Source organism: Balearica regulorum, chromosome 1 (genome assembly GCF_011004875.1).
Source record: "Balearica regulorum gibbericeps isolate bBalReg1 chromosome 1, bBalReg1.pri, whole genome shotgun sequence".
NCBI lineage: Eukaryota > Metazoa > Chordata > Aves > Gruiformes > Gruidae > Balearica > Balearica regulorum.
Window position 1 is genome coordinate 28147500 of NC_046184.1, and position 16877 is coordinate 28164376.

The following is a 16877-nucleotide window of genomic DNA, read 5'->3' on the forward strand; positions in this document are numbered from 1 at the left end:
CGACTGGAACGGTGACACGACACGGACAGGGTCCCCTCCGCGCCGCCCTCCCCGCCCCGGCCGCCCGCGACCCCCGGCAGCAGGTCCCCGCCGCTGGGCTGCGGGGGGCGACGGTGCCTGCCTGAGGCAGAGCCGCCCGGGATGGGGGGGGGCGGAGGGCAAGGGGGGGCAAGGAAGCAATGAGGAGATGGAAAACTTTAGTTGTGTTTCACGTCCAGACCGAGCGAGGTGTTTGTAGGGCTCCCTCCCCCCGTGCATTGACAATAGTTTACACATAGTCATCGCTGCCCCAGGAACAATTGTGGAAACTTGGACATCCTTGGGATGAAGAAAGATTTTCTGAACTGGTTCATTTCAAAACTATGCAAATATTTAACAGTCCTGCACTTTAACTGTGCTATATTTTTCCCGGGAGGAGACTGACCCATGCATGTCTGCCATGCATATTAACCACTGGGATTTACTTTTAAAGATGAATAGTGGGACACTGACATTTTGCCATGCTCTATTCTCAAGGTCCTCTGTAAGCTCAGGGGCATATGCTGGTGTAAAAGCTGTAAAGATTCATCGCTGTATTCGAGATGGTTCAGGTTAGGGTTGCAATGGCACAATACATCTATAAACCATGAGTTGTATTTTGCTTTTTTTTGTGTGTGTGTTTGCAGCCATCGTTTTTTTTTTGTGAGGAAATCAGACCATGGTGAAAGATTTATAACATTAACAGAAACATAGTGACCTTAGTGTTATGCCATTTAGCACAGAATTGCAGCAACAGAAGTAGAAAATTCTTAACTGCAGTATATTTGGCTTTGGCAATTCAACAGAAAAATGATCTCGAAAAGGCCACCGGCTAAGATGGATGTAAGCTCCACAGAAGTAAATAACTGCACCTGTTGAAAAGGCAGTCCACAAATTACTGATATGGTCATCAGTTAGCAGGGAACTTTCTTTAAAAGTTTATATTGCTTATAAACTTTAGAATAAATGCTTTGGATGGATGTTTTCCAACTTTCCAAGTTAGTTGTAATTTTTAAAAGTAACTTTTTTATTGATGCAATAATTCACTTAGGCCATCATTAAAATATCCTTGCCTGTCCAAGCATTTGAGTGTGTGCGTAGGGTCAAACGGGTGGATTAATGGATATCATGTCTGCAGGTTTTCAACCCATCTGAAAAAAACCCACCAGACAGTTCTTTGTTTTCATACCTAGGAAAGTTTTCCAATTAGTCAGTGTCCTGCACATAAATCAGAAGATTTTGATCCATCGTTTGGTATTACTGCATATCTCAAGGATAAAAAAAAAAAAAAAAAAATATATATTTACTAATTTGAAATGCTGAATTGGTCCTGAAATGGTTTCTGCAGAACCACAGCCCCCTTTAAAAGAAATTTCTGAATCATGCAACACTACTGCTATCGGAAGCTGGTGGAATTTATAAACTTTATGAGATGAATCCTGGAATGGGCTGCATACAAGTTGAAACGAACCATCACGTCTGATGAACCTTAGAAGTGCTCACTTGAGCTTAAATACCAAGAAGACAGCCTACAGAGAAAAATGGCGCGGGTACTCCCGAGTGGTGGGAGGGAGGAAGTCACGTGCAGAGATGGATAGGGATAAAGCCATGGCCCATTGCCTCTAGCACTGTGGTGTGAGAAATCCACACAAACCTAACAGCCAGAGACTTGGTGCGGATGAGCGCAGGAGTTCTGCAAGGAGCTCCCAGCGCCTACAGAGGAACAGTATAGTTCCACTGGAAAGGACCTAGAAAAGGCTCTCAGGAATCTCCTGAAAGTGCAAAGGCTCTGGTCCCCTCTCATTTACTATAAATGGATTATCCACGGGGTGGCCTAAAATTGCCAGGGGTTGCAGACACCCAAGCTGGCCTTGGGAAGGCCACCCAAACTGTCTTCTCATCAAGCTTTGCTGTGTCTTTAGTAGCCCAGGTCAGCTGTTGAACAGGAATATATGCTGCTTTGGGTGGCCACCTCACTGCCTGTCATCTTCATCATACCAGCCTTAGGTATTTCATGCCAAATTTTAAAAAGTTTTTTGTGCTCCAAATTCTTGCTTTATCTGAACTTTCAAACCTTAACTGAGAACTTGCTCTAATCATGGAGCAAAGTCTGTGCAAGGTATGAGCTGTTCTTCCCATTTTGAGAAGAGGAAAGATTTTGGTATGGGTAGGAAACAGTTCTCCCCAGAGACCAGTGGGGGGGGGGGGGGGGGGGGAAGTTGGACAAAATTCTTCAAAAAACTGTCAGAAAATGAGTCATGAAATTGAACTGAATGTGCATGACTGCTCACTGAGTGTCTTTGTCTGGTACCAAACACTTCCCCCCCCCCCCCCCCCCCCTTTTTTTTTAAACTTGTGTAATTATTCCAGTGATGATACTCCTCATGTATTCCAATGCCAGCAAGATCAGAATCAGGCCTGGGAAGCTGTATTCTTTATGTATAGATTCAACAGCAGCAAGGCTGTCAGATAAGAGAAGCTGTCAGCAAGGAGCCTGCCTTATGCAGAGCACTTAAAAACCTGAGGCTTAGGAGAGGAAGATCACCGCTTTTTTTTAGTGTCTTCTGTTCATCTGCTTAAGTGCATCCTTTTATGTGCATTTTTTGATGTTTTGCTGGGTGAAAGCCTGAGCTGTCAGAACTGTTGGTAGTGAGCTTTTATCAGCTATGCTACTGTGGTAGCATACCTGCTGCGTGGTATTAAGCATTGGAACAAGTTTAACATGCAGGCCAATGTTTTGCTCATTCCATGATTTACAGACTTGTAGTCCTGGAGGATTCATGGTGGTCATCCTGTCCCCAGACTCTGGGCAATTTCTGTATTTTAAATTACAAGTCACTGGATCAGAACTTTTCCATTGAGAGGGGTGCCTCTCACCACCAGTATATAGGACTGCACTTTCAATGTATGCATTTATTTGGCCTGTTCCTTGCATCTAAGGAGCAGTTATACCAGGAGAGATGGTGAGTTCCCTTCACATTCCTTCTTTTTCACAACCTCCAGCTAGGAGTGATTTCCTTTTATATGGAAGCGCTGCTCCCATAACACATTTCACAATAGCCTGAGGGCTAGAAGAAGTAATTCAACACTTAAGAGACCCAAAATCAGTTTTTGCCTGTCTGAGGTATGCTGATACATTTGGACTCACTCTTGGGAAAGCGTATTTTGGGAAGTGCCCTATTCTGATGATGTGCACTGACTGTATTTTGAGGGGGTCCAAGCCAATCTCTTCCCTTCTTTTGCGATTCTGACCGGGCTTAGATGCAAGTGAGATGGCACGTTGCTCAAACAAGGGCAGTTCTGGGCACGACCAAAGTAAAACTGTAGGTACTGAAGGGAGGTTACGTGAAAGGGAGATGCCTTCTGAGTTTAGACATGTTCCTGGTTGGGTGGCAGCTGGGCAGGGATTATGATTTTGGATTTAAATGACTCTCATCTCAATCCTGCGGTAGGTGTGTACATCTTTTGTTAGAGCTAGTCCCTGTAGGTCTCGATCAAGATAGCTTGTAACTATCTTGTCTGGAGAGGCAAATAGAGCAAAAGCTTTAATTCTGCCAGACCTTGCGCAAATCAAGTCACTGTTTTCTCAGCCTTTTTCAATATCAAATTCCTTGACAAATACTGAGCTGGACCATGAACGCTGATCAATGTCAACACTATTCTGTACCATTCTGCCAGTTCTAGCATATTATTAATTGTTCAGGTGTCTTATAGAAATATATAGAAATGAGAACTAGTCTCATTAATGGGACTTAAACACCCACTCCTTGAGGCTTACGTAGGATGGGACTTTTTGTCACCAAGCTTTGCTGCCTAAGCTTATAGTTGTAGCATTGTGATAGCTGTGATAGTATAAAGTAAAAAGCAAGGTGAGGTAGGCACATGGGGTCAAAAAGCAGCTGTTATTAAACTAAGGCAGTTGGAAAACTAGAAAAGCTTTCCTCAAAGTTTGAAATAAAAGTGTGAATCTCTCAATTTTATTCCATATATGTGTCTGAAGTAGGATCTGATTCAGTGCCTTGTGAAGAGGTCCTTCCTTCTCCTGCTTGCAGTTGGAGGGGGAAGCCAGGCGACAGACAAAACTGAACACCTAACACAGATGAACCTCAACCCTGGCCTCAAGTTGTGAGAGAAGCGTGCAGAGAAGAACCTGCCCCACTACTTACATGAAGCTCTAGTTGCATCCATAGGCCTGCCCAATTTCTGTAGCAAATATAACTTCTTATGTAGCAGAAGAAAGGAGTCAAACCAAGCCAAGCCAAACATTTTGCATTAATCAGTGCCGAGAGTCTTCTCTGGAGGATGATTCAGAGCAGGAACCTATCTTAGCTCCTCTGAATTGGCTTTACAGAAGAGATTTTCTTTTTTTTGCAATAAACTTAGGAAGATAAGTGTCCCCAGGCTAAAATTAGCCTTTATTGATTCTCCCCTCAGTTGTACATCCCTGCATGAAGAAAGCACCTCAGTTTTTAAGGCATAGCTGCTGGTCTTTGGCTCTAATTCTCATGAGCACAGTGTACTAACAGACAACACCGGTAGAGTGTCTGGTGTTTGACCTTGTTCCATTTGATTATTTAAAAAAACCCAACACATATGTATTTTTCCATGTATTTTTCAAAGAGACTTAATACGGCTTAACAGCAATAGTTTTATCTCTGCAGGTGGGGGAATGATCACACCCTGTAAAAATAATGGACTTACCATTCTTTGGCTTCCACTAAATATGAGTGTGTGGTCTGAGGTCCCAGAGCTGCAGGGATGCTCTGAACTTTTCAGTCAGTGTATGCCTAAGTGAGCTTTTTGGATAGGTGGGAAAAGGCTCCTTATCTACTAATACATCCAAGCGTCTGTTAAGAATTTTTTCCAATTTATATGGTCAACAAGTAGGGTGGCAAAAGGTAAGATACAAATATAAAAGTTCTAGAGTCAGATTAGAAGGATTTTATTAAACAGATCTCATAAGAAGGCAGGTTAGACTTCTTTGTGTATTAAAAGAAAGAAGTCCATAACCACAAATCCGGGGTTAGTTCTGTATGTTAGTTGTGATCTTCATGAAAAACGAGATGCTTTGTGTGAAAAAAATGAATTTTCAGCTCATGATTATAAATCTAAGGTCTGCAGTAACAAGAGGCAGGCTGGAATTGGAACATCTCACACTTTTTATTTATCCTCATAACTCTACGATGATGATGAAAAGTCTACTGTTGTTAAGAGCAATAACATCTTCCCTGTCCACAGAGGGGAAGAAGATGCATCAAAGTAGATGAACTGAATCAGGTGTAAATTTTCCTACATTTGTTGCGGACAATGAGACTAAGTTTCTAGACTCCTCTTCTTGCCTAAATTCTCGTATGTAAGTTGCTGTTAAAGGATCAGCTGGGATGGTTTGTCCACATTTCAAAAGATTTGGAGAAGCTGAACTTGAGGAACCTACTCCTCTATTGAACATCTCAGTCCAGTGCCAGTGCCTGGTCAGTCCCTCTTGTCCAACAGTGCTGTCAGCTATCGACAGTATCAGTAGTGGCAGAGCTTTGGGATGTCTGTCAGACCTGTCAAATCCATAAAATCCAGAGAATACTTGCCAGCCAGAGTTGCCTGGGGCAGATTCAAACCTAAGTATTGGGGAGTCTGTGTATATTCACACTTCCTACCACTCCTTTCATGGATGAAGTAAGTGTATTTGTCAAGCATCTAGTATTTTACCCTAAGCTTAACACTGCATTTGGTATTTTCTTATAGTAAAAGCTCATCTGCTCCAGAGAAAGATACTGCTATAAAATATGTAAGAAACCAAGAGCTTTAATTACTTAATTACAAGCTTGCTTGAGTCTTCTAACAGCTGGAGAAATGGTGAAAAGAACTAATTAATGAGAGGTCTAAATCAAATTAAGAACAAGCCAAGGCATTCTACTTGATTGTCGTAGCTAGAGCTAGATGACTTCAGTAAGCTATTCAAGACTGCATATCTCCAGGAGTGCATGACCTAAAATGATACAGTTTTCTTTAGGGAATGGCCTCATTCTCAAAATTTGGATCCAGACCTGAGTTTTCTCAAAGCGTAGGCTTTTATAGGGCTCCTTGTAGACACCAGGACTAGTACTGATTGATTTTTTTTTTTTTTTTTTAATGAATTCATCAAGGGGGCACTTTTCTGTGGAAAATATCTTTGTAAAAATCCTTGGACGTTGTAAAAGAAAATAACTCTGAAAAGATTTCAAGCCTAGCCTGACTGATTTTTATTTTCAAAAGAGATATTTCTGTTTTTAACATAACAAAGGTATTTTGAAGAGCACATCTGAACAGCAGGCTAATTTCTTGCAGAAGAAAAACACTCCAGAGAAGTTTCTAAGGACACTACTCATTAAGATCCAGTTTTCAAAAGCCATATGAATCTCTCTCTAAATGGCACAAATGGTAAAAATGTTTTAATGTAGAAAGATGTTCTTAATATACAAAGAATATACAGTGTCAGCTAGCTTCTGTAGGCCAATAAGCAAGAAAAGGAAAATTCTGCAGCTCATCCGTAAATAAAGCATGAGCCCATAAAAAGAATTAAGCGGGTTTTTTTAATGCAGCCAAAATTCGGCACTGACAGACCTGCTTAAGAGAAAGCAATCATTGTGTATGGGCTTAATTACACACAGAGATACATCATTTTCTACTATAAATCAGTTCAATGCAGTTGATAATAGTGGAACCATATTGATGCTCATCCATTTCTTTTCCCTCTCCCACATTTTGGACAACTGCATAGTATTCTATGCTGCTTGGCATTTTAAGAGCTTTTTAAAAAGTGGAAAAACCTGAAAGAATGGAGTTAAAATAGAAAAAAGTTGATGTTTCATTATTTTATTATATACCTCTTGTTTGATAAGAAATCTGTGACATCATTTTAGAAAATAACATTCTAAATCATACAAACATTTTACAATTGCAACTTATCATCTGTATTTAAAGAAAACAGCAGCATAAGCCCATCAGAAGGCTAACGTAATTTTAATGTACCTCTGCATACGTTCTGTTATTCTGGTTTACAAAGCCATATTAGCTGCAGAAGGAAGAAGGGCTTTTTTATGGGTTAGGCTTTAAAGTAGTAAATAGGCAACATGGAGAGTCAAGTCAATAGGCGAGGAGAATTAGACAAGGATACCAGTTACACTCACTTGCCTTCTAAAAGAGCTTGCTACCTAGTTAAAGTGCCAGCATAGTGTCTATCATTTTAAATATCACAATGTTCACACAGATAATACACAGAAATAGGCATGGTTGCATTTAGTACACCCCATTTTTAATAAAAACCATTTCTCAGATATTTCCAACTCTTTTGCATAGTCTTGTATGAAAACACTTAGAATCTTTGCTTTCACACGCAACCATATATAATAAACCAGAATTGCACAGCAACACTTAAAATCTACATAATTTAGAAATTGCAGTTTTAGTTATCTGAAGTTATTTTTTGCAGTGTCTTACTCTGCCTAGTAAGCTGGTTAGAATTCAAATACTATAGAAATAATGCTTCAAAGAAAACTGACCAAATGCCATTTACAAAGGTACAAAATATACAGCAAAGTTAACCTCTCATTAAATAAAATATACAGATTAGCTGATGTTCCAAATCATTAGCTAACACCTTATTTTAAGGGATAAATTTCTAGGGAGCTTCCCCCCCCAGTATAGGAGAATCACACAACAGTTCCTTTCTCTGTATGCTTATGCAATGAGTCACGTTCATTTTAACTGCTGATAATAAAGGTCTGGGTTTATCATTCTGCATAGTGAGGGCCAAAAATGATCCCTGGTAGAACTGCAGTAAAGTCAATGTGAAACCCTAGAGATCAGTTTCATTTAAGGTATTGCAGCCTACTCATCGAAATATTTATAGTAATAATGCTAATTGTTATCACTGTGGTGGCTGTTAAACCTCCACGAGAATTCTCCTGCAATCTAACAATCAAAGTACCATTAAAATAAAGTGTTGCCAACATACTCTGCGTTCGCTCTGTTGTTAAAATAGCGAGCTATGAAAACTGCCTACTTATTCCTAAACTGATCTCCCTGATAATAAATGAGTTTTAGAAAAAAATAGCATGTTCCCACTTAAACCAGCCATTGTTACTGAACAGTTTGGAATGAACGGTAAGTGCTCGTATGTTAGGTTAGCAAAGAGGTATAACACCAGCTACAACTACAGCGGTGTCGCATCCCTGACATTCACTCTTGGTCCAGGCGTATATTAACCATGGCAAAGCATCGGCCCATGCTCTGAAAGAATGGTACGACGAAAACATCTGTCAGGCTCTTCCATATAGTTTGCACTGAAGGCAAAACCATGAGACAGGTTTTCACGAAAGGCACCACAATCCTGTAAAAGAGAAAATGGAAGATTTGAAGAAGACTGCTGCTATAGCAGGGGGAAATCAGGATAACCAAACACAAGTGTGAGTGTGAAGAGGCAGTGATTTTATAACTCTAAATCTCTAAACAAGTTGATTTGACACTCTCACACCCACTCTCCATCAATTTTGTTCACTCACAGCCTGATGCCTGCACATGCAGAAGCACCACAATGTGTGTGGTCCTCTGGCCAGGACCATTTGTGTGCAACACCGGGGACATGCGACGCCAGCTTTCTTTTCATCACGTCTCTGCTTCTCCTTAATCAGCAATGCTGAGCTAACTTCTGGACATGGCTTTTACAGAGGTGAACTGCTGTTCTCTCCCTGCTGCTGGAAGGGCTGGTGGACGTGATATGCTGCAACCCTGAAGCCACCCCAGCGTGGCTGAGGAGCAGAGTCATCTGCTAACTAAGGACTGTTTGCACGGTGGGCATATCCGAGTGCGGGTCTTTGAGGCTTAACCGGAACACCACGTTCCCCAGTTTGATCGACTGGGAGCAGCGATCTTTACAACCTGTTGCTCTGCTGTCTCTTCGGGTGTTTCTTTTCTCTGTCTCGCTCACGCACACAAATGCCCAGGCACACAGGCACATCACCATTTGTGCCTCATTCCTACCAATCTAACCTTGCTGTTACAGGTTGCTACAATAAAACAGAAACAGTAAAGCAATACCCAGTTACACTGGATTACTATAGTACAGACACATACAGAACCTCAGAAAAATGGGATCTTGCTGATACTGTAAAAAGTTTTTCATTTGTGCATGAGGAACTAATGTAGAATGTGGTCAAAACTTCTCGTCAGGGGAAAGATCTTTTTATTCACTCAGGGTGCACACTTGAAAGTATTGTGCTTTCATCTCCTGAGCCCTAGTAACCATCTGGGGACGCTCTCCATATATCCCAGTTCCAAAGCAATGCCATTAGTGGTGGCTTACACCAAGCATACGAACAACGGGGGCAAGCGAGAAGTGCACCTATGGGCAGTTAGCTCCTGAGGGCCAGCGCGTACATGATAATTGACCACACTACTTTAAAAGTTACTCTCTTTTTTTAATCATTTACAGGCCAAAACCCCATGTCATTTCACTAAGCTGGATGTTCTTATTTGGGTGCAGACAAATTAAATGTATAAATAATTTATGTAATACTGAAGTGGTACTAGAGCAAGGTTTTAGAAAAAAATTTTTTGTGCCATATATAATACATTTATTTCCTAAATTAGGTAGAAGAAGTTATAGATTCTCTTGATAAAGATAATAAACTCTGTTCTAGCTCTCTGTTGCATTTAAAATTTAAGATCCCAGTCTTGTGTCCACATAATTCCATTGCAGAACTCTCATTGACTTTGGTTGGAATGACAGGAAACATTTAATTTACTATTTCATCATAGGTCTGAAAAATATGTAAGTATTGTGTATTTCCAGTGAGTACTGCTCAGAATAACTAAGTAGAAAAAAATGTGTACATTGAAAAACAGTTGAAGCTTAGAAATGTAGAGTCAAAATGAATTATTTTCAGTGTTTATCTAACAGGATTCTCAGCTTTTATCATACAATGCAAGCCATATACTAGTATGTCTATGCTGCACTCTAAGCTAACCCAGATGGATTTAAACAAGAATAGTTCTTCTAAAACCTTCTCTTCTTTTGTCTCTGCTGAAACAGCTAGTAATATACACACCATATAGAACTGTGGGCATTACTGGAATAATGTGTCTCCAGTTTTAAACTGAACCCTGTAAACTATGTGCTTTATAACCACCCATAGTATCAATGCACACAGAATAGATAATTTCTACAGAATAAAATTAGGGCTTCACGTGTTAGAATACAGTTGATAAACATCAGTAATGCAAAGGGGAAAAACCCTGGTATTTCTCCAAGCAACACAGGGAAAACACCAGAAATGGCTACTCAGCTTGTGTTGACCTCACCCCTTTTCCATTTCAGTTAGTTTATAAAGGCTATGTCATTGCTCCTTTGCTCCCATCTAAAATTAATTTGGCCTGCATTTTTTTTTTTTTAAATCGAACTGAATTGCAGAGAAGCAGAAAAGCTTACATTTCTATTGGAGCCACTGTCAATAGGATCACACAACATACAAACTAAACAAAAATCACACTATGCAAAAGTTTCTCAGAAGGATGTAGTGACTCACCCGGATGTCATTAGGGAAGGATGGCAAAGCAGTGATCATATTACTTGCAACTACTGTAGACATCATTCACACTGTACCAGAACTCAAATTCTCTTGATAATGTTAAATACAATAAATTTTAAAAAAATGTTCTGGCAATGTTTTATAATCTTTTAACATTTTCTATTCAATTTTATGGTGAATACATGTGAAAAAAGCAATATGTAAAGTGTCTCCATAGGTGAAACATGCTGGCAACCAAAGCTAATTAATGTAAGTAACCTTCAATTTTAAAATAAAAGTCAGTCTACTTAGATAGCAATTACTCAAACACCTTTCCTCAAAGAAGAAAATCCTTTGTACTCAAGAGAGCACTAAAAAAGTATTTTCTAATGTTTACAATATGTGACTGTGTCTATACATGTAGCTACATGTATATAAGTACGCATCCTGTTCTGTGTAGGATATGTTATCCTACTGTGTGGCATTTCCAAATCATCAGAGGGTGCGATGTGCCTTCCATGGGGTGACCAGGCACACTTAAAAAATAAATAACCAAGTGCCATTAGAAGCTATGTATTTGTTTTTGTGACCTACCAAATAAACATTAACATATACGTCCTTTACTCACAATGCTGTGGGTTTACCCCAGGCTGCACTTGTATTCACAGAGACAGTAACTGCTTGCTTGAGTAATGTCCAAGAGTGGAAGTAAAGTTGGCATATCAACATTTACTGCACTATTGGTACTACCGGTGTTACCACTTGGTACAGCACTGGGAAGAAAATCAAAGCTATGCTGAATTCGGTATCTAAGCTGAAGCACAGCCAAGGTATTTCAGCTACCTATATGACCTCTCATTGAATCTGGCTATGCATATATCTAACATAAAATACCCATCCTTTCCCTAAGTAGAAGGAATCACCTCATTTGGGAACTGTTGAACTGAAAAGACCAAATTACCCTGTTTGTTCCATCCTATCCTATATTCTCTTCTGTCTGTTCAAGGCATGACATCTACGAAGTTATACCCATCAACCTTCTTCACTTTTGCTCGCATTACTTTTTTTCTGCTAATCCCTGAGGGAACACTGTGAAGAACCAAATGCCTCTTGGAAATGGCAGAGCATGATTTAACTCTTTCATAAGGGCATTTTCAGTTTCTTGGGAAGCAGCTCAACTTTTCACAGACTTGAGCAATGTGTTTGGAGGAATGATTCAGTACCAATTCAGATTCCTGTTTCAAAGTGAAGAATCTCATCTTGTTCTGTGAACCTCAGACATGTCTTAATACTATTTTTCAAATATTATACCACTCAGTGGTTAAATTACCTAATTCCAAGTTTGTACATGCACTACATCATGACTTTGAATTAAAAGTCTCGTGTGGCTCTACAATACAAGCAAGCATTGTGAATGGATGGCTAAATATTAGGTAACAGTTGCACAGCTTCATGTAGAGTCCCATTAACCCTTGGGAATGAGCCAAGAGATAACCACCCAAGTCTTCCAGGACCCATACATAGTATATGAAGAGTATTAACACCAAACATTATATATCCTAGGACCTGGATAGACTGGAAAAGATAAAACCAGAAAGGAAGCAAGACAACATCCGCCTACTTCCTCGTCAAAAGCCAAGGGATATATACTGGACATGAATGAAGAGGCATCAAGGCAACACCAGATCATAAGGTGGGTCTTCATGGCATAGCTGTACTGTAATTTCTTTTCATTTCAGACAGCCAGTCGACAGATGGTTTGGGGATTGAGTATGCTAGCAATAAGTTGTGTAAATGGAGTTGTGGATAAAGAGGTAAGAGATGATGCATGTCCATATCTACTTCTCTGCATATAAGTCCCTGGCTACATCTTAGCACTGTGAATGGAAGCCCAAGCCAAGTGAGCTCTGAGTACCTACCACTCTGGCTGATGACAGGAGCATAAAGCTGGCCGAGTCCTTGTGCTTTAGAGCCCATCTCAGACTGAAGACCCAAGTTATGGATCCTCAGATGAAGCACCGAATCTCAGTATGAATATACAGCACACCAGAACACTATTCAGACAAGACTACAACAAAGCATATATGAGATTCAAGTGTTAATTTCCAAGAGGTGGCATACATGTGGCTCGGAACAAGAATCAGTCCCTGATCTATAATAGAGATCATGATTTTGCATGTGCTGCCTGGAAAACCAGCAGTGTTCTGCTCATGTTCAAAAATCAATAACCTTAACAGCCTCAGTCTAAGGACATGTTTAAAAGCTTGCTCAGATATTCACAGAAAGATGTTAAAACTCAGTCTTGACAACTTGTGCAATCTGTGGTGAGAATGACAGCCATCAGTATAGGAGAAGAAATGTGAAGTAGTCTTCCTTGAACTAGCTTGTATGTAGGTCACCAACCTGCTAGCTGGCAGTTTCAGTCCATCAGTATCTTTTACCAGGTAGTGTAAAACTGGCCTCTAGGTCAAGCAGCTAGTTTGAGAACAGAACCAAATATGTTCCTTCTTTATAGGCAAAATTAAAGTGTATTATTACATACTTCTTAGCTTTCTTTTTGCTTTCAATGAAGCCTCACATGTTTGCTTCCTCTGTTACCAATCTTTTTGCTGGTGAAAGACAACACCTACCATCGGGTTTGAGGGGTGCAACTCATGAGGTGCCCTTGATGCATTAGGAATGCTGAATCAGACTTTTGTGGATTTTTAGCGTGCTGACAGAACTGCAACAACATGTGTGACAATCAACAGAGCTTTGTGCCTGAGCACTTCCAAAAGTTGTTGAAACACCTTCAAATTTAGCCTCAGGAAAGGCTCCCCTACAACAGATCAACATCATCGTCTCACTGGTTTGGATGATGAAAGCGAGGCACAGAGACTCTGATAAGCCCTCCTGCAGGCAGCCATGTGGGAGGTGTGCCCAGGGCTTTCCCATGACGTTTCAACAGCTGAAGACAGAATTATAATGGCATTCCATTCCTTGCACCCACAAAACCAGGAGTTACTATTTTTTTCAGACCAAATACCATGTGTTTAGGGTCCCTATGTCTCCACTGACTAATGCCTCTGATGTCTGCTGCTCCTACGCTACCCTCTCAAATGCAGAAACACTGAACTCCTTACTCCAAAGAAATCTGGAACATGGAGAGCTGCAGAGAAGTTAACTCAGTCTCAGTGTGTTCCACCTTTGTGTTGGAACAAATCCAGCTTGTGGCTGTGGGAAGATGAGACAGTGCTGGCTTTGGATGGTAGCACTGGATGGGGTCCAAGGGGGTGCAGATAGCGCTACCAAGTTACGTGATTCTTTCACACCCATCCCAGGTGCAAGGAAGATCAAAATGAATGATCACTTCTGTATTGACAATGAACATAGGGAAGGAAAATTAGTTGTTGGGGAATCATGTGTGTTCATGACTGTTCAATGGAAACTTTTCAAAATCAAGTGCCACATTCAGACAGTCCTATTTCAGATGTACTGAGAACCCACAGTTCCTAAGAGTCACTAGGGACGACTTCAATAAATAGAAACTGACCTCTGAGTCCTGGTGCAGTGAAACTCATGCCTGCATATCCAGGCTGTGAAATCCAGATACAAGATCATTCTGAAGCACACTAGAGTCTTAAAAAATCGGGCATCAAGGAATTCTCCCATAGCTATTCCACTACTGGAAGTCTACATGCCCACTGTACCCTTTTGCAGTAACATGGTACAGTACAGCACAGTGACAGCTGACGGACCTAAAACGTCTCTGTGCGCACTCTACAGTCTTCATCATAATTTGGGGAGTAGCAGGTGGGCAGCTTTAAAATACATTGCAACTCCTTTAGATATCATGCAAACTTTATGGTCCAAAATTCAAGTTAATCAGGTTTTGAAGTGTCTCATCACAATGTCGTCAACCAAACTTCCATTCCACTTCTGAAAACTGAAATCTGTGCCCAAAACATTGTAACCACGCGTTCAGACCACCAATGTATTCCTGTTGCTTTGAGTTTGTTTTCCAGTTCTGGATTATATTTTGCTTTCCTTAACAACTTCATGATTCCAGTGTTACCCAAGTCAAACGAGACTGCCCAAAACCCATGTATACAGAAAATCCTGGTTTGCAGTAATTATGTTCATAATCTGCATTCACCCCTTCCTCCGCAGCCTGCTGGATTCTCAATTCTTTCCTCAACCTCATTCTTTTCCCTGTCTTCCTTCTCCACAATCATCTGCCCTTCTGGTCTCAAGGTACTCTTCCCTGCTATTTTCCCAGTATATTCTCTTTCAAGTACACCAGGTTTGCTGTGACTTGGAGGACTACTGTATTTGCCTGTGAACCTGGGCCATGGCCAGAAGCTTTCCTGAGCTCAGCTGGGGTTCTTTGCTTAGGTGGAAGTGCTTTGGGGCACTGCACCTAGAGATGGCCATGTACCAGATACAAGGCAGTGACAGCAGATTTTGTGGCATGTAGCAAAGAAAGAGCGAGTTGGGCCCTCAAAAGCTTTCTTCAGTCTGTGAGGAAAAAAATGAAAGAGGTAACCGCACTGAGAAAGTGTCAGGTGTAAGTAATACTTCTGCCCAGGTCTTTCATTTCAAATACACATTTTAACAACTTAACAACCAGGTTAAAAAAAACCCCAACCACACAAACAACAAAACACCACAAGCAATCATTATTATTACTCCAGAGGCCAGCTGAGGCTGGAACGCATTGCAGTAGGTGCCATGCAAATGGTAAAACAGACTGTCTGCCCGAATGAGCTTACCCAGACAGGACAGGCTGCTGGTAAATGCAAGGCAGGGAACTGAATCACAGAGAAAACATTGTTTTCATTTCTCTCCCTTTAAAAATAAAGCAGATAATGTAAGTTGATCTGACTACCGTTGGTAAAGATAGCGACCAACAGTTCGGCACTAACGCTCCAGAGGAGAGTTCGGCCGAGCCGTCTGCAGAGCCCACGCACCAACGATCAACAGAACGCACTTACCAGATGTGCAGACAGCTGAGCACCGCGAAGACGATCCCCACGACCAGGGCCAGCGGTATGGCAAGGACCAGGGTCAGGAGCTTGTAGATCAGGTACTTGCTGAGCTCAAAGAGAGCGTGGCTGCAGATCCAGACTTTGTCGAAGGAGTGGGTTAGCTCGGGCTCCGCGATCACATCCTCGAACCCCATCTGGAACAAGAAGCGGCTCTGCCGTTACGGGGAGCCGGGACGAGGGGACACCAGCCCCGCCGCGGGCCCCGGCCCAGCCGCCGATCCCGATCCCGATCGCCGGCCCCGCCCGCCCCGCGGCCCGGCGCAGCTCCCCGCCGGGCTGGGTCGGTCCCCGCGGCCGCGGTCCGGCTCGCACCTGGAGGTGGGTGTTCAGCCCGTGGGGGTCGCGGTCCAGCTCGTCCTCCGCGCACTTCTCCGCCTCCGATAGCGCGGGGCCGCCGCTCCGCGGGAAGTTGTCGTCGTCCATGAAGATGCGGGTGTCCGCCTTCTCCGTCTCCAGCCCCATGGCGCTGACCGCCGCTCCGCGGCTCCCGGCCCGGCCCGGCCCTGCCCTGCCCCATCCGCTGCCGCGGCGCCCGCGGCCCCGCCGGGCTGGGGCGGAGCGGGGCTGCCCGGGACACGCCCCGCGGGCCGCGCCGCCGCCGGGGCCGGAGCCGGAGCCGGGAGTAGCCGGGAGCTCCCGAGATCGGGAGTCGGGGTGAGCGCAGCGGGGCAGCGGGGGACCCTCCTTCTAGCAGCCCCAGCCGCCCCTCGCCTTGGCGGCCGCGTTACGGGTCGGGACTTCCAGCCGGGCTGCCCCATCCATCCGGGCTCGGATTCCCCATTCATCTGAACTGCCCGGCCCGCAGGCCCCGCGGTGTTTCACTGCGGCCTCACGCATGACTGACGTTTGTAGGAGCAAGCGCTTGTGCCATTGCAACAACAGGCAGCAGGAAAAAAAAAGTTGGGGCGATTGTGCGTTAGACCGTATTTGGCCGTATCTGCTGCCTTCTTTGCAGCCGTAGGGAGTATGTGGAAAAGAAGGGGGGGAAGAAAGGTGTGTTGGCACTGCCCACCGAGGTTCCCATGTCCAGCCCCGCCGGTCTGTCACACTCCAACATTACTTGCTTGGATCGTGCTCCCTAAACTCCCTAAACTAATTGTTGCATCCATCATTACAAGCTATTATTGTGCCCTCTTTGGGTTTTAGCTTCAGTTCACACGAATTATTTCCTCTGTTTTATTTGAGAACATGTTTCAACTCTAAGAGTGATCTATATAAAAGTGAGCAAATTGCTATAATGACTGCTAAAAGTATTTGATAATATTGATAGGCAGCGTGAGCTCATGAGCTG

General features: G+C 42.7%; 1 protein-coding gene across 1 annotated transcript; it reads right to left on the reverse strand.

Moving 5' to 3' along the window:
• Window positions 1-6853: 6853 nt before the first annotated feature.
• On the reverse strand, window positions 6854-16146 carry CAV2 (caveolin 2). The gene is made up of 3 exons (XM_075743868.1): window positions 15899-16146; window positions 15533-15720; window positions 6854-8383 (listed from the first exon to the last, which is right to left on the reverse strand). Exons 1-3 carry the CDS (start codon window positions 16046-16048, stop codon window positions 8233-8235), a joined length of 489 nt encoding a protein of 162 aa, XP_075599983.1. The 5' UTR covers window positions 16049-16146; the 3' UTR covers window positions 6854-8232.
• Between the last annotated feature and the right edge of the window lie 731 nt (window positions 16147-16877).